The 23164-nt window shown below is 36.6% G+C and overlaps 2 protein-coding genes across 2 annotated transcripts in view; both read right to left on the reverse strand.

The window, feature by feature from the left end:
• Window positions 1-290: 290 nt before the first annotated feature.
• MALL (mal, T cell differentiation protein like) lies at window positions 291-14068 on the reverse strand. Its single transcript, XM_087717616.1, has 4 exons — window positions 13775-14068; window positions 3931-4098; window positions 3594-3731; window positions 291-1544 (listed from the first exon to the last, which is right to left on the reverse strand). The coding sequence occupies exons 1-4, from the start codon at window positions 13883-13885 to the stop codon at window positions 1482-1484; spliced, it is 480 nt and encodes a 159-aa protein (XP_087573742.1). The 5' UTR covers window positions 13886-14068; the 3' UTR covers window positions 291-1481.
• A 3528-nt stretch (window positions 14069-17596) lies between these two features.
• Window positions 17597-23164, reverse strand: part of NPHP1 (nephrocystin 1) — a 34681-nt gene continuing 29113 nt past the window's right edge. The window contains exons 18-20 of the mRNA XM_014060803.2: window positions 22843-22916; window positions 21764-21808; window positions 17597-18460 (exon numbers count right to left, since the gene is read on the reverse strand). Of these exons, the coding sequence (XP_013916278.2) occupies window positions 18182-18460; window positions 21764-21808; window positions 22843-22916 (398 nt within the window). The 3' untranslated portion in view covers window positions 17597-18181. The remainder of the gene's footprint in view (window positions 18461-21763; window positions 21809-22842; window positions 22917-23164) is intronic.

The raw sequence follows: 23164 nt of genomic DNA on the forward strand, positions 1-23164 counted from the left end.
ACACACATTTACAACTGTGTGTGTGGGATGTGAGTGTAGTTTACAGCAAAGTTTTGGCAAGAGTTCCTAAAGCTCCTAAAGGTTCAATCTTGACATGTACATATTTTGTAGTTCCTACATAATAGTTTAAAGATGCCTACAATTGTTGATAAAATTATACCCTTAATATGTTTTTTGCATCTGCAATGGCACAACCCCACTCATAAAGCAGCAATTAAAACACTTGCATGGTTTGGCAAAGTTAGTTATATTCATTGGCAAAAGATAGTTAACTGAAACATCAGCATAAAACAGAACAAAAAAACACAAGTTTATCAATAAGTTACTTCATGTTTCTACATCAAAACAAACAGTCTATATATTGTAATAACAAAGAGCAGAATACTTTTACATATATTAACATTACCAAAAGGGATACTATTTGCACAGCATTTTCAATTTTAGTTAACATCAGGACAGGATGAGTCTTCTTCAGTTCACAGGAGGAATCTTGCTTTTTTTGTGCGAGTGTGCACCCCAATAGGTAAACAGATGGTATTTTTGTATTATGTTGCCACTTTAGCTTCATACTTACTTAAGATAGAAATCACACATAAAGTTAATGAGATAAAAATCATTTATATCACAGCTACCATAATGTGTGTGAATTTCTCTTCCCAGACATCTTGATAATTATTCCCCAGGCCATTTGGAGGCAACAGATTATTTGCTGTAGCCTTAATGAATAATTTGTTGCATCCAAAATGGGAAATAGTTTGCAAGCAGTGTTGTAGAGGAATCCGAAATTCTCTGGAAGCTTTATCAATTAGAAAACAGGCATGCTGCCTAAGGTTGCCAACCACTACACAACCTTTCCTGTGACTTGCAAATACAAGAGATTGGAAGATATATTTTAAGGCATACACTGAATCGTGTAGCATTATAATTCTATACCCAGCGTTTCTCATTCTTGGCAACTTATGTGGACTTCAACTTCCAGAAATCCTCAGCCAGTTGAAGTCCACATGTCTACAAGCTGCCAATGTTGAGAAACACTGCTATACACTATTTTATTTAGGGTTTGTGTGAATTGGGAACTGGCCACCTGAGAATATGAATCTTCTGCCATGGGCAAGATGCCATAGCAAACCAACAAGAATTCCTTCACAGAAGAGGAAATGTGAAGATAGTTCACTGAAGACAGAAAGTTCAAAAATTCCCCCTATTTTATGTACATTATTTATGGAGGGTTTGATATGAGGGGGGAAAATAATGATTTGGGATAATTACAGGCATGAGAAATCAAGGATCAGATTACAGTAAATTTGAGTAGTTTTACATACAGAACTCAGCAATATGCCACAATACAGGTGTTAACAAACATGTGTTTGCTTCACCTAAAATGAGATCGTGCCAGCTGATGGGTGAATTCAGTTGCAACTGAATTATCTTCTTAAACCTTAACTGTTAGTTTGGGTATACAGACTCCAGCTCCTGTCATTTCAGTGGTAGTAGTTGCTGAAGGCATGCAAAATATACAGCAGCGTAGTGATGAAAGCAAACAACTGAAAAAGGGAAAAAATGGCAACATTATTATTATTCCCATTCCCAAAGCAAGTTAGCATCTCAAACTAGGAATAGTTGCAAATTCAGTTTCAAATGAGTCAGGACCTAACCTCACGCCTGTTTCTCTTTCAGCTACCCAGCTTGCTGGATTATTGAAGGACAAAATGAAGGTGAAAAAAATCTGAGACAACACAGTAGAAACCAGTTTTGTCACATAGTTTCTAACTTTCCAGGCTCCTGGCCTCCAAAGGTGTTACCATACAACTTCTATTTTTGTAATGGAATGCGAACTGTAGTCCTTCCTCCAAAATACCCAGGTATCAAAGAGCAGGCCTTCCTAATGAACCAGGAGTTTCTTTGTATACCTGTTTGGCCTGGAAAGCAGATTAAATTTACCATTAACCAGAAAGAACATGTAGGATGAACAAACCATCTTATGCTAGGAATGCTTATCTGATGCTCAGGGCCCATCATTTAGGCTCCTCTTTTTGAGTTAAACTCCTACAGTCTGATGGAGTAGTTTAGTTTGCAAGTCCATTATACTGTTTACACTCAAAACCTCCTAAAATAATTATTTTGTTTATTAATTGGAGAATTTATAGAACATTTGACAAGTCTATATATTTTATCAACTCTTGCTCTGTATTTTCATGTCTTGTTTACCCTACAACCCTACATTGAAGGAAAGGGAAGGCTTCTTCAATAGAAAAGTGTACTTCATTATAAATCAACATTATAAATATGTAGGGTTAGACATGCTTGACCCATAAAGCAGGGCACATGCTATATGAAAGTTAATACTGCTTTACAACAGGTCTTTGTGCATACTTGAGCCATTAAGAGTCACATTTGGCCTTTGATGAGCAGGGCCTGTATTCCAAAAGGTAACAGCTGAAGCCAAACCAAAAGTAAATTTACAAAATTGAAATGTCGTTTAATTTAATTTATTTAAATTAGGTGGCACCTGATTGTGGGGTTCACAGTATAACAAAAATGTTTTTTAAAAAATCAAAGAAAGAAAGAAAGAAAGAAAGAAAGAAAGAAAGAAAGAAAGAAAGAAAGAAAGAAAGAAAGAAAGAAAGAGGCAGGGAGGGAGGGAGGGAGGAAGAAGGGAGGGAGGGAGGGAGGGAGGAAGGAAGGAAGGAAGGAAGGAAGGAAGGAAGGAAGGAAGGAAGGAAGGAAGGAAGGAAGGAGAAAGAGATATACATTATAAAAATAATATCATTAAGTTTAGCCTTTGTCATTTCAACAAATTTGCATTGGTAATTTCATCAACTTTCATCTTAATAGGAATACTTTGGGAGATTTACAAATATTTTTTGGTACACATGGCAATCTTTAACTCAATTTAAATGTCCCTGTTGTGGATTTGTATGTTGTTTTCCAAAGAAAAACCACTTTTTACCCAGTATTGTGTAATTTATCCAGGTTCATTAAGCACTGATTTAATGCAAACAACAATTCAGAACAAAGATGATCTAGCTTGCGACCTATGAGTTGAGTTGTCCCAAAGGTGCTTTTTTCAGGAGGCAACTGGACTTCCTTGCTTTTTCTTTGAAGACGTTTCACTTCTCATCCAAGAAGCTTCTTCAGTTTGACAGGATACTGGGGAATGGAAGAATTCCACTATCCTAGGAGAGCTGAAGAACCGTCTTTGATGTGAAGCGAAACGTCTTCAAAGAAAAAACAAGGAAATCCAGTTGCCTCCTGAAAAAAGCACCTTTGGGAAAACCATGACCTGGATGACTGAGAATCTCTATAGACTATGAGTGAAGTTGTGTCTATTAAGAACTTCCTTACTGTGGCTGGACTTAAGACTTAGTACTTTCTTCATAAAAACAGCAAAGCATGTATTTAAGTGAAAGAGTTTTACGATAGGAAACAGATGAAGTATCTGAGGGGGTAAAAGAACACTTTTTGAAATGATGATCCTAGCAGGGGCTGCCCTACTATTTTCATTCTGGTTCCAGCAGTAAAATGTCACCAGCAAGAACTGAAGTGTGAGCTTTCAAATGGAACAGGTTATTCAGGTGATGTGAAGTTCTTACCGTGGCTGCAACATTGAGCTGATAATAGCGAGGGATAAAATCTGCTGCCACTTCACTCTCTGAACGGATTGTTGCATTTGCCTGCAACACAGCAGCGCTCAGGTAAAAAATGCCTGTGGCTCCATGGTAAAGACTGTCCTAAAAGAAAAGAGAAGCAGATACGGACAGTGTTAAAAAACAAGAAGGAAATGTGGAATTCTTCAGGCTATATTCATTATTATGCAGAATTGCATATCAAGTACAGACCAAAGTCATTCTAGTAAGCAGCCCATTCGTGATCTGAGAGTATTTACCCACTTCAAATCTTTTTAAGCTACCGGAGTTGTTGCCACCTTACCAGAATTCTCCAGGATTCAACCTTTTTATGGAAGCCAAACAAGTAACTCAGGAGGAGCAGAAAGGAGATGACAAAGGAGCTGACCGAGACGTACATGACCCATCCTTGCAGCAAAGGGAAATACACCGTGGTAGCTGCTACGAGGATCCAAACCCAGCAGCCAAAGATCTGTCAAAGTGAAAAATGTTGAAATGCAAATGATTATCATTGACCTTTTTTATATTTCAGATTGGTTTAATCTCTGATTTATGTCTGTATTTATTTATTTGGTTGATTGGTTGATTTATACATTTCATTAAAATCAATGGTGGGTTTCAAAAAATTTTACAACCTCTTCTGTAGATGTGGCCTGTTTCATGGGAGTGGCTTGCCGGCCATGTGACTGGGTGGGAGTGGCTTGCCAGCCATGTGACTGGGTGGGAGTGGCTTGCCAGCCATGTGACTGGGTGGGCGTGGCCAGCTTGTAAAATGTGGTGAAACTCACTTAACAACACTCTTAGTTAGCAACCAAAATGTTCAGAATGCTCAGAATGCTCAGAAACTCTGGCATTTGAAGCACGCAAGTCAAGTTACAAGACCCTTGCACCCCTAATCCTTTAGAAAAAAACCCAGGGGTGTTCAAACTTGACAGCTTTAAGACTTATGGACTTCAACTCCCAGAATTCCTCCTCCAGTCATGTTGGCTCAGGAACTCTGGCATTGAAGTGTGCAAGTCTTAAAGCTGTCAAGTTACAAGTCCCTTGTACCCCTAACCCTTAAGAAAAAAAAACCCAGGGGTATTCAAACTTGACAGCTTTAAGGCTTTAAGGTTTAGATAGGACTCTTAGAGGCAGGCGGAGTGATTGGTGAGCCAGCCGATCAGTGAGTGGCGGGCTGGGCAAGCGTGGTGCGGACAGGCGGGGGGAGGAAGCTGGAACCGGTTCTAAACTGCACGGTAGATTTGTGGAACCTCTTCTATAGAAGAGTTAGAACTGGCAGGAACCCACTCCTGATTAAAATGCAACTCTGGAGCAGAAGGCTAAAGTACAAATAATACCACCATGTAAAATGATCTATCTTAAAGCAGCAGAGTAAACACACTAACAGCAACACATCCATGTACAAAATGTCCAACTGAAGCTTAAATGGACAAGTGTTTCATATGTAATCTTAAAAGCTAGCAGGATGTTGCACCAATCATTGTTGAACCATCTCAGGGTCTGAAAACTGAATGTATATGAAACTAGTTCCAGCTTTCTATATCCTCTTCCTTTTCCAGTATTATACTGGCTCCATCAGGAATGATCCTCAGGAAGAATAAGTATTTATATTATTTAATTAATTAATTCTAAATATGTTTGCATTAGGCTGTTATGAAAATATGCAACATCAGCAGGGTTTTTTTCCTTCCTAAGAAATTTCTAATCCAAATTAAAAAATAATTTCCTTAGATGAATAATATGTGCATATATTATGGTTGATATGAAGTGGACAAAGTGCAAAACCACCAATATTTTTTCATGGGGAGCACAACACAAAAGAGAACCAGTCCTTGTCTTTTTTCATTTTTTTTCTTTGGACAGAAAAAACAACAAAACAAAAAAAATTTTAAAAGCTAAATTAAGAAGAAAAAAAACCAAATGCATGAGACAGGAAAAAATTAACTAGAGAATGACTACAGTGTATTTATATTATATGACTGCACATTGAATCCTAATGAGAATACTAATATTTTAAACAATGATATTCAATAATTCCATCCTGGACAACATATAGTACAAACCAAAATAATCCATTAAGAAAACTGTTGTTAAAAAAGTAAAACCTGAAGCTTTTTCAAAAGGCAATTGGACTTTGGGGGTTTTCTTTGAAGGCGTTTCCCCACCATCCAGTCAGAGCTAAGAAGCTTCTTGGATGAGAAGCGAAACGCTTTCAAAGAAAAAGCAGAAATTCCAGTTGCTTCTTGAAAAAAGCACCTTTGGGACAACCATGACCTGGATGACTGAGAATCTCCAGAGACACTTTGGGAAAAGGGATGTCCATTAAATCTGATTGTCCATGTTAAATCCAATTTTAAATAAATGAATGTCACTAATTTATGTCACTTGTGCCCTGAGTCATCATTTGCACAAGTGACATAAATGAATGCAAATTCCACTGAAACATCAATTATGCAATGGTATTGTATATCAATAGTCCAGTCTGCTTAGGAAATGAAAATATGAAATAAAACTGAAGTCTGAAGAATTGTGCCAAGTAAAATTTTGTCCATTACATCCAAATTTGCCTAAATGGAAGTCTGAGGAATTGAGACTTTCGCCCTATAGCTAATACTTGGGGACTGAACTGGACTATATTTATTCTTCACTGCAAGGTTTTATCGGTGTTCTCTACTGTCCTTCGTTATCTGCCAAAGCAATTTCCAAAGAAGGTCAGTCTTATTATGGAAGTATCATGAAAAATAAGTAAATGACAAGTTATGTACTTCAGTATAGCTTTTGCTTCTGCTGCTGCCGCCACCAGAGCATTTTATAAATAACAAGTGGAGAGAATTGGGTCATTTTTAATAGCTTGATCTTTTTGTCTATTATTTATTTATTTGTATCCCACCTTTATTATTTTTACAAAAAACATAAGGCAGCAAACATATCCAAGACAACTTCCTTCTCCTATTTTCCAGACAAAAACAACCCTCTGAGGCGAGTTGGACTGAGAGATAGAAAGATTGACCCAAAGTCATCCAGCTAGTTTTCATGGCTAAGGAAGGACTAGAATTCAGGGTCTCCCACTTTTCGCCCAGTGATTTAACCACTAGGCCTAACTTGCTCTTATGCAATAAAAAGCAAGCAAAAACTGTATGGGTACCTAAGTGGTGCTTGAAACGGAGAGGATGGCTCCATTTCTAAGCATCCCATTGATGCTCAAACACTTTTCACCTGAATGGAGAACCGACGCGGGCTGGAATCTTCATTTCCTTGCAAATGGGGAACTTAAAAACTGGGCGGATGGCTTTTCACTTTTCCGGATGAAAACTGTTCTGGTGCTGGCAGAAAGGAGTTGGTGGGGGAGCAGGACAAAGGCACTTCAAACACTTTTCACATCCAGAATGAAATTTTCTAGGGTCTGTGATCTCGTGAGAGTTCAGGCACCCAGTCTCTGGAAAAGAGGATAAGTGCCTGAACTCGTGCAATATCAGGGCACTCAGGAGCTTGCAATGACTCTCCCTTCCCTCAAAGGCAGATCTTGTCAGATAAGTGAGTCTGGGGCGGCAGGAAGGGAGGGGGAAGCATGAGCTATCTAAGAGGGTTGGGGAGGCCTTGGGGGCCTGTTCCATCACTAGCCCCCCCCATGGCCTTCCCCACCCTCATGTGCACTTAACAAACTGCATATTCAATTAGCGAATGTGTGGATGAAAAGCAGGGGGTGATCTCATTCAAGGTACGAGATTCACTCCTACGAATCCTAAAGATTCAAATGGAATGGGCAAGCTCCATTACATTCGTTACTTGAGGACTACCTGTAAAAATTGACAAAGAATGGTATTTTGTAGTTGAAAAGAATGGATCAGTTTTTCTCATAGGTTTACAGGCTTCTATTAAAGCTATGTACAGGGCAGGTTGCAATCAATTAATGTAGATACAATTACTCATCCAAGGTTAACCACTCCTTTTCAAATCTAGGTTCAGGAATTCAACTAACCATCTGATATCTTAATATTGTTTATCTTATCTTGACACTAATTTAACAGCAAATGTGTGCATTGGTGGAATACAGAATATATGATTAGAACATGAAGCTGGCAGTTACAACTCTAATCGCATTTGTCCTTTGTGAAGTGGGTAGAAGGTTAGCTTCATGAATCTCTGATCAAATCATGAATTTGATCTCTCTCCTTATGAGCAGCAGGACAAATTATGAAAAAAAGCTTTATGTCATAAATATATAAAAAGTTGTTTAAAATTGTAATATACTTAGTCTATTTTTTTTCCTAAAAATGTTAAGGCATTACAAATCTTTTATTTTAAAAAAAGCAATGTGCATAATGATAAATATTTTAAATGACTTATTCCATAGAGAGTAAAGCAGCCTTGCAAGTATATAAATAATTGTGCTAAACAAAGGGTGGTCTTAGCATCTTAAACAACAAAATTCCTCATCACCACCATCTGTCACCATATTCTGAGCAGTGGGACAATAGTACATTTTTAGTTCAGTTTTGTGCATATTTATTGTATTCAGTGAGGTTTCTCCTTTTAGAATTGTGATCTAAATTATTTATATACATACATACATACATACATACATACATACATACATACATACATACATACATACAGGGCCAGGGGAGGAATTCGGTGTTACTGCCAGTTCACGCATGCACGCTTTGTGCATGGGCACACATGCACAGTTCAATGAAAATTGTTCTGCACATGCATAGAACTAAAAAAAAAAGATGGCAGCGATGGCAGCGACGAGGGAACCGGTTCGGGGGTGTGGCCAGCCTGGGTCGCTGCCAGTTCTGCAACCTAGGCTGGCATACCACTACTGGTTTGGCCGAACCGGGCTGAACCAGTAGAAACCCCCATGTTGATTAGGGCCAACATAAATTTGAATTCTCATCTCACAAATAGCCTGCTGTATCCTTATCCATTTTTCACTCATCTTGATTGTGATTGTCCTTAGAGTGAAGGGTGAACAAATAACATTATATGTATCATTACGTCAGTGCAAATGATGCTATGGCATCATTGTGGCATATGTTGGACCTCTGGCTGACTTAAAATTGCAATCCTATCTCTCCAGACAACAGTTGCATGTATACTTGCCTTTGTATGCAAGCTCTATGTAAACATGTATAAAGTTGTGCTGTGGATGCATCTACCTGTAGTTCCCTGCTAAAGACACATGTTTCTAAGCTGTCATGCATAGGATTGTGTTACATACGCACCTATGCCACAAACCTAGCCAGATTCAGTGTTATAGTTCTTTTGGTGGATATCACCCATGAATGATATTGGTATGGAGAATGGAAGAGGTATATTGGGCTTTTATTTTCTGGGGCATTGTCAACAAGAGGAATTGATGCAATTACTGTTTAATACTGTATGGGGTATACATGTGAGTGTATGAAAATGAAAATAAAATATACTAAAACAGTGAGAAAAAAATGATATTGACTGCCTATCTTCCCTTTGTGTCATCAATAAGCCATTTCAACAAATCCACATTAAAATAACAGCCAATTGCAGTGATCATCAACCAGAGCAGAAGCCTGCCTAATCCAACATTTCTTCCTGTTCCAACAGGAAATTGGACAATCTAACATCGTCCTTATGATTTCCAGCAATTGATATTAAGAAACGTGTTGCTGTTCATTTGATAGAGAGGGAGAGAAAATGTAAGATAAAGATGAAACCTAAGAAGTCTTCTCCAAGAGTTATGGTGACTATCCCGCAATCTAAATTGCTTTAGAACAGGATATAAATAGATGTGGTCACTATTTTATCCAATCTTCCCCAATTCCAAGGGGAGATCTGAAGAAAAGCTGTATTTATAATGGAACGAATGCAAATGCAGTTGTCTCCCTAATCCTAGGCTCTATTAAAACAGATTCCTGGTGTTGGTAATGTCTCAAGTCCTGTCACTGGCATCTGTAGCTATAGCAAGAAGAAGAAAAAAACTTGCTCAAAATCTTGAAGAAGTCAGTGTAAGCAAAATTGAATAAGAGCAGTGATTTTCTATCTGATTCTGATCTGTTTTACACAAAATGTCAACTTAGAATCAAACAGAGATCCTTAAACGGGATTTCCTGAAATATTATATGTATAAAACGAGTCATTATTCAGAGAAAACATTATGAATCAGACAGTGAAAAACACCTATCATTACATTTGGAAGATATGTACAGATGGTGCACTTTAAGGTTCATTAATTCCAAAGAACATGACGGCCCTTCCCATTCTCTTTGGCTGTCAGATTCTTGCATACCTTTATCAGCATACTTTGTAAAGGTGTTTCCAGAAATACCCAGCACTCCCACTTCATTTCCAAGAAAGAAAGAAAAATAAAAACTCCATCTGAAGATGTTGAACTCTTTAGATTACCTATCAGCAGGCACACACCCACTGAATGCAAGTGAGCAAGGATCACTGTCAAGAAAGCTAATGCTCCCCCTTGCTGAGATATTATCAAACAGGTCCGTCAAGATGGAGAGTGCAGGAATATGCATTGAAAATTAAAAGCATTCAGAATGAAACTTCCACATATTGTTTTATGTAAAGCCATAGTGTTATCTGTCTATGTCATTTTGTTGTTTGTAAACTGCAGGTTCTTTGCATAGGAAGTACAGTTGCAACTGTATTATAATTGTGGTTTCTATAAATTCTAAAAAAAAAATTATAGCTGGTGCAATATTCACATGCCCAAAGACCATATTGTACAAAACTACATTCTAAACTGAACTAGCCAGGTGCAGCTTCAAGTCTATGCTTAGCTATAGAATTATACTTTGTACCAGTCATTTTTCTAAAGCCAATTTTACTTCCCAGAGTTGTTGTAGTAAATCAATGGATGTAGCCTTGAGCTCATAGAAGAAAGATAAACATTCAATTAAGAGAAAAATACGTCTTCATTGTGTTGCAGATAGTTTTGAGTGCAGAATATTGCTGCTCTAGTGACATTGTCTAGGTTGCTTCTGGCCATACACACAAAAAAGTAAAGAAACATCTGGGATCCAGATGTGCTTGAATATTTGAAGGAACGGGAAGAAATAAAAAAGGATTTGGGGTAAAGAAAATCAAAAGACATGCTCCTGTATCTCATCTTAACTTTGATTCCCATATAAGCAGCCATATTCCAGTTTATATTTAGTTTTTGTCACAATATCCTTCATGAATAGCCTTCCTTGCCCCACCACTCAAAGAAATAAGTATTTTTAAATATATGTTTCACGCACAATTATGCAATTTAAATCAACCTCTTCCCCTAAGCTTGTCATTTGTAGCAATTCACCAGACTTTCATGTTGCTCTCTCATGCAAATTGTCAATTGTGTCACTGATTGTGAAAAACAGAAACCCTCTTCCACTGAGCTGCCCATTTTTTATGCCTGAGCACAACCCCTGTTATTAGAGTCATTGGGCCCTCCTATGCCACCATGGGTTTGAAGATGCATTGTCTACATTGAGTAATGGTTTCTGGAGCAATATTGCAATGAAGACAATAACTAACATGCTATTGTTTTCTTGCTTGCTTCAATTTTTATTATAAGCTCTCAGCCCCACTGGGTAGACCAGACAAAAACATCAACTCCACAAAAAGGCCAAAACTGCCTTTATTAAGATTCACTATGATAACAGAATCTTCAAGTCTGGTTTTGGTGTGCTCTCCTCACTTTTATACTTCAGTGAATTGGAGAGGTATCTGTCTGTGCTGCTTCCAAATGTTATCTGGTAGCTTGGACTTAAAATATATTTTATCACTGGTTGCCTTGACAACCGAGATTGCATATCTCAAAGAAAGTAATCTTCCTTACTATTTACACCAGTGATGGGATTCAAATTTTTTTACTATTGCTTCTGTAGGCGGGGTGGGGCGAGGCTTGGTCGTTGGGGCAGGGCAAGGATACTGTAAAATCCCCATTCCCTCCCCGCCCCATTAACCTGCTTTCCAGCTCCATTTTTCTGTGCAGGGCAACAGAAGAAGACCCAGCCGATCAGCTGGGATGCCCAATCAGCTGAGATTCGGGAGGCAGAGAAAAGATGGGGCAGAGCCAGCCAGAGGTGGTATTTGCCAGTTCTCCGAACTACTCAAAATGCCCGGTACCAGTTCACCAGAACCAGTCAGAAGTGGCTGAACACCACCTCTGATTTTTACAATCTCTGCTGAAGTTTTCAGATAAATAAAAAATACATAATACATAAAAACACATACACACATACACACACCTCTATTTGCGTTAAAATCCATGCTCATGCAATAACAAAGTCACTCTGCCATGTTTTACAACTCTTGAATTATAACTTCCTGAAAGTTCTCCAAGTGAAGCAAAATACAGACCGCAATGCCGCTACTTCCCAGTGAATTTTATTATCACACTATGTAATAGTGACCAGTTACTTTGATTTTCTATTTTTTTTTAAATAGGACAAATTCCTGAAAGCCAAGTTCCACAGAGGGATATAACCACAGGGAATTTCCAAGACGGTCAATACTCAGCACTTAACAATCTGAATTCAACTGCATTCAAACAAAGACATTCTATTAGGGTTTGTTTCCCTGCTGGATATATGAAATCCAAGATACCAGCTGAATCCTCAACACATAACAGTTCTGTTTGTTACCCAAACCTTGACGAGACTGATGAAGTATAATTATTTTTTGTGGCTCTAATCTAGACTTACTAGGAGTAGGAATGGGTGAAAGGGCAGAAGTTCCTCTTCCTCTTTTCTTCTCCCCTACAAACAGCTCTGTACAAAGTCTGGAGAATCCTATTTAATGAACTAGAGACTAAAAGTGGCAATGCTTCCGTCTCTCTTCCTTAGACATATTATTTTGGGTTTTTTAACTCTTGAATTCATTTAATAAATTAGGGAATGTTCTAAGTTGCTACATGGACCTTCCTGTGGTTGTCCCTGAATTAATCAGCTCTGCTCTTTCTCCCCTGTGAAGCACTTTTAGTTGAATCAATCTTTATCCAAGAAATCACATGCCTAGCTACACCCAGCCTGTAAATCAATGCTTTTTGGATTATTGTCTTCACAATTCACTGTTTGAAAAATATTGATCCATATCTTCAGAAAGCAAGTCCTGTGTGAGCACAGCATCTTACTCAACTTCACAGCAGTCAATCTGAATAATCTGAGAGTAATTAGGGAGGGTGGAGGAAAAATTCCACAAGCCTTGTAAACCACATTAACAGTGTAATGCACTATTAATATCTCCAAGCTAATCATTCCTTTGCTGAAATGGTTTCTAGCTAGAGTTTTCTGAAAATTAGGAACACAGAGTGACCTCTTAATATACACCCAAATCGCTATCATATGATCAGCTTCATAGTTAGGGTATTATATACTTAACATATATGAATATATAAAAAAGTCTATAAGTTAATACTTATCCTCATATCTTTAAGTCCTCATGCTTATGACAATCACTACACCCCTATAGTCGTGTGATCAAAATTTGGGTGCTTGACAACCAACATGTATTTATGGTAGCTGCAGCATCCTGGGGTCTTATGATCACCATTTATGACATTCCCAATTAGCTTTCAACAAGCAGAGTTAATGGAGAAAGTTTGATTCGTTTATCAACTGCATGATTCACTTAACAACTATGGCCAAAAGGTCAGAAAATCAGGTGCAACTTATTTAATACATGTATTGCTTAGCAACAGAAATTATGGTCCCCATTGTAGTTATAAGTCAAGGACTAGCTGTACTTTAGATTAACACAGCTCTCTTCTAACAAATCTAGATGCTTTGTGCTGTATGCTAACTGTGGATAGCTGTTTCAACTCCTTTAAATATAAAAGTGCACATTTTAAGAATAATGGGAAGCTATATGGCATGTCCTTTGATGCATAGCTGATCCAAATACGCAATTCTTAGTTAATAAAATGAAGTATGGAAAGTTCACCAATCTTCTAATAAACCTTTCGTTAACTATGAGAACAATTAGCATAAAATATATGTGCATAAATCTGCATATATCATACAAGTAACCAGTACCAGAAGTTATCACTATGGCTTTGTACATGATTTGTGTTCCTATAGTGACACTACATAGTGTGGAAAACTTCTCAATGTTAAATTGGAGATAGGGGTTTAAAAAAAAATACAACAAAAATAAGTTAGTTGACTTACCAGCTCTGGCAAGATTAAGGCATATGGTATCGTTTTAAAAATGGCCAGTCCCGAAGGAATATCTTCAGGTGCTGGGCAGCCAGGCATTGGTCCCGAAGTTTTGGTATCCATTTCTATTGTCTCTGTGTAGCTGTTGTTACGATCTGCTATCCACAATTACTTCTGCAGCAGAACTGTTGGCATGTGAAGCTTAAAATAGTATCCAGTGGCACACCCATACGGACGTCAAAGGTGAAATCAGTTCCAGCCTGGCAGGTAGCTGTAGTCATTGTGGAAGAACGTAATGCACCACCAAGACTATGGCAGCTCATTCATAAAAGATCAGAGGTCAAATATCCTGGTGGATTTATTTGTGTTGATTAAATATCCTTTGGTATCAGAAGATGAACCTACAGATTCTGATTCTTTCTGAAAGGGTTCTTTTTGAGGTTCAGGTTTTCTTTTGGTTCCATTCCAAAGCATTGCAACTGTGACGTTTCTTGCTACCTGTCTGCATTCTGAATAAACAAGCCTGCCTGTAAGAATGATAATGCTAGAAATCTTACATATCCTCTAGTCTTGTGTCTCTCAATCTTGGCACCTTTAAGATGTGTGGACTTCAACTCCCAGAGTTCCCCAGCCAGAGGTTTCCAAGGTTGAGAAACATTGTTCTAATCCAATCTAAATGGGGGAATTTGGTAAGTCATCCCCAAAAACCTGACTATCCAACTGAGCCTCTTCTTTTAAAATCTCCAAAGAAGCAAGTTGTGTTTGTAATTTTAGGAAGTTACTCCTAATATTAAGCTCAATTTTTCCTTGATTTCTCAGTATTTATGCCCTGCTGCTTCAAAAGAGAACAGCTTTTATGTTTTCCCTTAAAATTATGTTTTGCACGCTAAATATGCTCCACTCATAGAACATGCTTGCAAGTCCTCATCTCATTCTACAGCTCTTCTCTCTGACTCCCTCTAACTTCTTCACATATCTTTTGAAATATAGTACGGAGAACTATACACAGCATACAAATGCAATCTAGCCAGTGCTAAATAAAATCGAGTTATTGCTTTCTTACCTGTGTTCTTCTCTTGCACTGTAAAATCTCTGAATTAGTTGGGCTATGTGACCACTCCTCCAGCAGAAAATATTAAAAATCAAGGGTATTTTTAAAGTGCTTGTTTTGGAAGGTTTTGCTGCTTAAGAGCTACTTACAAGTGAGCGTAACTGCTAGAAGCCAACAGGGAGGCGTAGCAATAGTTCCACAGAACAGGCAGAAAGAGGAAGAACCTAAAACCTGCTGTGGAATTGATGCCTGTTGTGTTGTTTGTTCTGAAATCAATACACAAGGAATGTTCTTGAGTAACAATCATATGGCTAGCTTTGAACTCATGTAATCACTGTTCTAAAGAATGCAATCTGTCTCTGGCTCTTTCTTTTTAATGGGGAGCAGGAAGTAACAGGGAATTGTTTGTACTACATTTTTGAGCATCTTTCGCCAACCTTCAACTAATGCAAAGAAAGAAGATGCCACCAAGTGGGCATGGGAATACACTGTATAAGAACCATGAAACATAATTTCACTTGTACAATCTTTCCCAAAGGGTGGGTAAATAATCACTGGTTACTGAACCACAGTACGGTACTTTGGTAATAGAGACTTGGTTGTTTTCCCTGCTAGTAACTGTCCTCATATTGCTGATCAAAAGCTTGTTTTTAATTCCAATGAAAATGAAATTGAACCTCATGCCAAGAAGTTGATGTTATTTTGTTTCACGACATTCTTTTATTTTTCTGAGCATTTTCTCCTTAGGATAGTTCATAGTGAAAGCCTAGTAACTACATACTGAATTATTCTCAATGTTTTAACTATGAATGTTTGTGTTCTTCAAACAAGGATTGCTATGAAGTTTGATTTATTGGCTGGAGCACATTAGAACAGGTACCATTCTTCTATATTTTTGAGAATAGTATAAACATTTGAAATAAAATAAACAGATGTCCTTCATCTATACTCATCAGATGTAAACACTCTATAAGTCTACTTTGCTGTAACTGTTTACAAGCCATTGATTTTCCGTATACAAAGATATACCCAGAATAGATGTTTTGCATAAATGCATTAGAAATTATGCTTCCCTTCAATAAATATATACGGACACACCCATACAGGGAGAAAACATGCACAAGAAATACTGTAAATCTGCCTGCTCATTTTCTACATGTTTCTGGTCTGAAAGGAAGATAAATACACAGTAAAGTGCTTAGCCTAAAGTATGTTTGATTATATACATATTTTAACTTTATAGTTTGAGGCAAGGAACTTAAGCCTATTAATTTAACAGCAACCTATTTTCTAACTATTTTAAGGGCAGCACCAACATGTTTAGTTGAACTAATTCCATTGTCTTGCTGTTAATTGATTGGGAACACATCCAAAAATATGAGTACTTCCAGCTAGCCTTGTTGAACCAGTTTCTTCTCTACAGCTATATTTCTGCTTCAGGATTATTATGCAAAGAAAGGCAATTGTCATTGAATTTTGTGAGATCTGATCCTGGAGATCAGGGCAAAATCCAATGGTGAGTTTTGGAAAGAGGTTTATAGGTAGGATAATGAAAATGAAACGATTTCCCTTCTCTCCTCTAAACCAAGGGTCCCCAACTCCTCGGCCGCAGCCCACTACCAGGCAGCATCCCATTCAGAACTGGGCTATACAAGTGGTGGGCGCTAACACTCGCAGCATCACTTGCAGAAATGGAGCTGGGCATGTTCACGCCTGTCCCTCACACAGAACCATTCCCCTCTTTCCCCACCCCCACTCCTGCTGGGCTGCCCAGCCGGAAAGATTGGGGACTGCTGCTCTAAACCTTTCAACCAGTATGTGCTTCAAGATGTACTCCATTGGGTCTTTCAAATTTTGAGACAAAACTTTCAGAAATGCTTTTAAGCCTTCAAGAAAAGAGAAGAAGAAAGCCTCTATGGACATTGAACTAAAGTTGAATTCCACGGTATATGGGAGGCTTTCTGAGGTGGCCCACACTGCAAACCAGTCTCATTTCATTCTCAAAAGGCTACACCAGTATTTGCTTATCATTCTGGAATAATATATTCTGGAAGCAATAACTTAGCAACATAGATATCAGTCAAGTCTACTTCCATCCTACTAAGCAAGAAGCAATGGGAATATAGGTAGTTCTCATTATCAACCACAATTGGGATGGCAAATTGGTATTAAACAAAACAGTCACTATATGATCTTACTTTAATTTTCCTTTGCTTTACATATATATGTATGTATGTGTGTGTGTGTATACACACACACACATACATACACACTGTATGTATGTATGTATGTATGGTATGTATGTATGTATGTATGTATGTATGTATGTATAGATAGATAGATAGATAGATAGATAGATAGATAGATAGATTAGATAGATAGATAGATAGATAGATAGATAGATAGATAGATAGATAGATAGATAGATAGATAGATAGATAGATAGATAGATAGATAGATAGATAGATAGATAGATAGGATAGATATATAGATACACACACACACACACACACACACATGTCATAAATACAAGAATTGGCCACAAAGTTACTTTTTCATTACTACTGCAATGGTTGCTATATGAGGCAGTCACTAAGTTAGAACTATCTGTATCAATTGTGAAACTGTAGATCTTTTAATCAAATTCCAAGAGAATTTTCAGTCACATGTTGACAAAAATGGCAACAAATTACCTTTGGCTTATTATTCAGGATATCAGCACAATATGGATCTGTCAAAGCTTTGAATCTGGTATGCATACCTAAATAATTCAAACTTTAGGATAAACTGACATTATTTTTATAACAGAGACATATTAATAAATTGCCACACTCTTGCATTTTTCAGATTTTGCTGGTAACTAAACATCATCTTCAATTAAATCCATTTACTAATAATCATAAACATTTACGTTATAGGCATGTTCAGTTCATATACGTTCAAAGCAATGTCTGTAACAGATTCAATTCTGATATGTATTTAAAGTGATTTTTAAGATTTACTATAATTTCTGACATTACTCATTTGTCTCACATTCAATGTTAGTTGGTTAAATACCAACATTCATCAAATGAAATTTGCTTAATGTAAAGAAATATAAAGGAAACAGGAAAATAGCTCCATGAAAAAAGATAAAAACACGATAGATTATATTTAGGATACATTTACTTCCTTCATAAATATACAAATCAATGACCAACATGATAGTGTTTTTTTTAAAAAAGTTTATCAATACATTGCATTTATGAATTTGGTATAAAAGTTTTAGTCAAATGATAAAAATACAACATTTCAGAACACATTATCAGTTCTATTTAATTAGTTTGTGTTGGTTTGGCAATTGGTAGATGAATAGCCACAAATGTCTTTCATATTAGAGGACTATTTTTTCTAGCCTCTCCTAAAAAGTCATATGCCGTTTCCATGACATCAAAAGCTTTGTGAGGGCTTTCCAATGATAGCAGAGAAGATAGACTGCCCCCTCTTTCTCGATTTTTCTTCAGGAATTCAGCTATTATTCTCCAGCGAGTACCTTCAGATTCTTCTTCTGCCCACTTGTACTCTGGGAGTGACACAGACTGAAGAAGCGGATAGACGGTGTCATGGTACACCAGGACAAACACTGATTTCAGAAATTCCTGGTCTCTCTAATTAGGAGGAAGAGGAAGCAGAATATTTAAAATGTACTGTTCCCTGATGGCATCCTAAAACTTTCTATTTTTTGCCTTAAAATCGTCACTCTTTATCTGATGATACTGCATTAGAAATAACCCATTTTTATATCATATATTACATAAATGTTTGAAAATCAATGGGAAGCAGGTCTTGTGCTTTTTTCAAGTTTACATCTATAAAAACTGGCTAGTTCTGACAAATGACAAATGAAAGATAAATTATCCTTAATTACCCAGTTTTTGAAATGTGAATGGTAAAGAAGCTGAGCCTCAAAGAACTTATTTGCTAAAGGTAGTAAATTAGATTACAATAAGACAAGAATAACTCTTTTCTCCTTCATTTTTACTGACATTACAACTACTGGTAGTTCAACTCAGTAAGGTAATAGAATATTACGAATTACACAAAAACACACATTGAAATTATTTGATGTTGATATTGTTCTTACAATTGTTCAGCATAATGCCACTTTAACATTATGTTTTGTGTCAGGTTATTGGATTAATACAAAAAACCTCAACTGCTTATATGGAAATTGGACAAAAAAAAGAAAACAGTGTCCATGCCAAAAACCTAGATTTAACACTGATAATAAGAAGGTAAACAAGGAACAATAAAGATTTATTCAAGAATAATTATTTGCCAACTTGCAAAAATATTACTGATATTCTCAGAAGAAAGAAACTAAAATTATTCTAATTAGAAAGAACTAGAGCCACCAAATGAATATTCCATCACAGTGTGACTTCCTTTTTCAAATGATTCCAGTTGTCATTGAGAATAAGTTACTAAATAACTGGAATAGACATGAATTATATATGGCCTGACAAAACACTAAGAACCTTCAGGACTTAGGAGAACAAGGTGGTGTTGCAAACCCAAACTTGAGACTACATTATCATGACAGCTATTTAATATGGATTTCAGAACAGATCATGTCTTATATAGTTCTATTACCCTTATAGAAGGGCAGGTCTTCCAAAGGGGCTGCATGGATATATCTGAACTATACACAACAGGAAAAAAATCATGTAATAGGATATGTAATGTTAAGTAATCTACTGGATATTTGAGATAAACACAGCAAAAGAGTAAGTACGGGCTTTCCCCTTCTTGCGCCATTATTAAATGTTTATTTTCATGAAGATGAATATACTAAGGCAATAATGGCTAACCTTTTTCCCTTCGCGTGCTGAAATCACACAATAATGCACAATGTACCCTGCACCCCTGTGCATTGTTATTTTTTTTAAAAAGAGAAAAACTTGATTTTTCTCTCTGCCCCTTGCTTGGGAAAAAATTCACCATTCTAAAAAAAAATGATCAAGTTGTTATTTTTCTAGAAAATGCTAAAAATGTACCCAAGAGTCTGGATCTCTTTTTATATGTTATAGTTGTGTTGTAACGCTGAATAATATGGAAAATCACAATTGTAAGGAACAAATTAAGAGATAAAGTCATAATTCCATTGTAACATGAGATATTCTTATTATATTTTACTATACTGTCCCTTTAAAATACACAGAATGAGTATTGTATATGCTAATAGTTGAAAGAATTTCATATGTGTTTTATTGCAAAAGACATTTGATTTACTCTTTGGAAGAAGGGCCAATTAATTTGTGGAAGTTTGCTTTGATGTTCAGATTAGTTTCTTACATAAAAAGTAAATCTGATGCAGAATTTAATTCTAATTGAAAATGATTCTTGGATTATGTTATATATGGATCTGTCACACATCTGAAATGTGGATTTTCTTATCTATAGAATTATATATTACTCTGATTTATAACTTTCAGTGTTGATCTAATGTAGTTACTGTTTATAGTTTTGTCAGTGATTAATACTGCGTTAACCAAACATGTTCAATTCAAAATCAAACAGGAATAATTATCCATATTTTATTTCCTGTTTTTCACATGCTCAATATTTTTCTTGCTTATATTTTTTCCACTTCAATTCTCTCAAAACATTAAATCAAATTTCAAATTCAAAAATAATAGGAATAATGGAAAAAAGAAAAAAAGTGGAAAGAGGAAGAAGACAGCCCTAACCCAAAGTAGACACATATGATGAGTCTTATCTTTATTTTTAATACTTCCTATCATAACAGAGTAATGCTCTATCTTTAATTAAAGTAAAACCATAGCAGTAGATACCCTTATAAATTAAGGGTAAGTTCTTCTTATTCATATAATTAATTATAGTCAATTAAGTCATCAATCTAACATTTGTATCACTTCCGCCTTCTACCAGCTTGCCTTGTCAGATTACAAGTGCAGCTGGAACTTGAATTTGAACTTCTTGATCAGGTCCCACTATGTTCCTCCCTAAAGTAGGCAACTTTTTTCTTTTCATACCTTGTAAGGTAAGGTAAAGGTTCCCCTCACACATAAATGCTAGTCGCTCCCAACTCTAGGGGGCAGTGTTCATCTTGTTTCAAAGCCGAAGAGCCAGAGCTGTCTAAAGACGTCTCCGTGGTCATGTAGCTGGCAGACTAATCAGCAAAGGGGCACAACGCTGTTACCTTCCCACCAAAGATGGTCCCTATTTTTCTACTTGTATTTTTTACATGCTTTCGAACTGCTAGGTTGGCAGAAGCTGGGACAAGTTACTTGTAACGGGAGCTCACTCCATTACGCGGCATTAGGGATTTGAACCACTGAACTGCTGACCTTTCTGATCAACAAGCTCAGCGTCTTAGCCACTGAGCCACCATGTCCCACTTCATACCTTGTACTTATACTTAACTTTAAAAGAGAGAAAACAAAAAATGCAGAAAAGGAACGAGAAGTAAACTGAGAAATTTAAAAATGCAGCATGAAAATTAACAGCAACACCATCATCGTAGGTCGGGATATTAGAATAGATTCTACACTAATCAGTTTACAATAAAAACAGCTGAATGAGATGGCCAAATTAAATTTTTGGCTACTGTAATCATTGAAAACAATTTAGAGCTGTGCTGCAATATACTGCAGAAAAGACCACTTACAGTTAAAGTCAAAGCTACTTAAACATAAAGATTTGCTGGACAAGGCACTAAGGGCTTCTGGAAAAATTGCTTGCACATAATGCACAATTTCTGCAGGATTCTTCCTATCAAGAAGCTTGATAGGGGTATGGATAGTGGGAAAAGGGCGGATTCCCTGAATGAGCAGAAGACAGGAGTATAGCTGTAGTGTTCTTCATTTGGAAGTTTTCTGCGCAATGGGACATAGGGTCACAATTTCATTATATCTTTAAAGTATTGTCTTCCTATTGAAAAAGCTTACCTTTTCTGATCTCTTTAGTGTACTTTCTTTCTCTGCCCAGGAACTCTAAAAATAATAAATTTCAAGACTTTATAGACAGTTGTCCAATTTTCAGTGTTTGTATATCAGTACAGAGAAATTAGGACTGTGGATATGTAATTCTTTGTGGTTTGTCGTTTTTTGCATTACACCAACAGAAAGTTGGGGTTTATCACAGGAGTTTCAAATACTGGGGGAAAAAATGATCTTCCAAAACCTTTTGAAAAGCTCAAAGAAAGAAAAGGCCCTAGTTTCCGATTTACTATAACAGATATGAGGTGAGTGTAGTTCCTCAAAATATAATTCAGAACTGTATTTCGAATTCTAATTCACTGATATATTCTTTTTAAAAAAAAGATCTAAAGTTCTTAACAAAATTCCATTAATGGGAAATATCTGTTACATACTTGTGTTATATCCAAGTAGAAAGTGATTTCTACCAGTCCCTCTATTTCTCCTGAAAAACTGCATTACAGAACTCTATAAAAATTTAAAAAAATCAATTTCCATTTTAGTGGTAATCTTCCTAGACTGCATTTCTTTTCATTAATAAGTGCACCATTTTGAATGTATTTGAATCACTGAGAATTGGACAGCGCATAAATAAATTATTAAATTGTTTTCCCATCTAGCGCTATCAAAATACGCTCTCTTAATCTATTGTCCTTACTCCAGCTAGGCAGATGCATTTTTCCAGGTTTTTCTCACTTGAAACAAATTTATATTCATATTCAATTTACATCATTGAGAAGTTACTAGAAATCATTCCTGCTATAATAAAATACTCAAAATTTTAAAGCTTCAGAGCTTTCATGTGAACAAGCCACACTCTGTTGTTGAATTCCAGCCCCTCCTAAGCCAACCTTTCTAAATTATTCAGGCATTTTCCTTCAACTTCTACATACTTTACTTCTATAATATTTCTTGAAATTTAGCATCATAGGAGTAGTGTCTCAGAACTGTTGATAGAAATATGTAAAGGAACTGAAACCTGTCATGTTAGTAATACATTTAATCTGAATTCTATTTTCAGTTCTAGCAATGCGATACATTTTACCTACCCTAAGTGCATCCATAATATCAGGCTGTTCCATGAGTTTAGGAAAAGTTGCCAAAATTGGATTGCTGATCAAATCTGCAAGGGGAACCAAAACATATATTTATATGGCTTTCAATGACATTTTACTGCATGTATGACAGATGAAATTTAAAGAAAACTATAAGCATTATCCTTATTTAAAGGGGTCCTCGCAAGTCCAGTACAGGCTATATGTGAACTGAGGAAGACCAGGGAGGGCTTGGGTGGGTCAGCAGAGGCCACACACAGGTGGAGACATGAGGTGTAAGGGGGAATAACTTACTAGAGCAACTTGTAACCTTCGC

The sequence above is a fragment of the Thamnophis sirtalis genome, unplaced genomic scaffold (genome assembly GCF_051295495.1).
Source record: "Thamnophis sirtalis isolate CommonGarterSnake01/CBP01778 unplaced genomic scaffold, rThaSir2_p1.2 scaffold_6, whole genome shotgun sequence".
In the NCBI taxonomy this organism is placed as follows: domain Eukaryota; kingdom Metazoa; phylum Chordata; class Lepidosauria; order Squamata; family Natricidae; genus Thamnophis; species Thamnophis sirtalis.

Bases quoted from the DNA above. Each gene is read 5' to 3' on its own strand.
- MALL (XM_087717616.1), bottom strand. From the start codon at position 13,885: ATGGATACCAAAACTTCGGGACCAATGCCTGGCTGCCCAGCACCTGAA. The intron at 4,099-13,774 runs GTAAGTCAACTA...TCACTTTGACAG, and splicing joins CCTTAATCTTGCCAGAGCTG to ATCTTTGGCTGCTGGGTTTG. The intron at 3,732-3,930 runs GTAAGGTGGCAA...CTTTTCTTTTAG, and splicing joins TTGAATCCTGGAGAATTCTG to GACAGTCTTTACCATGGAGC.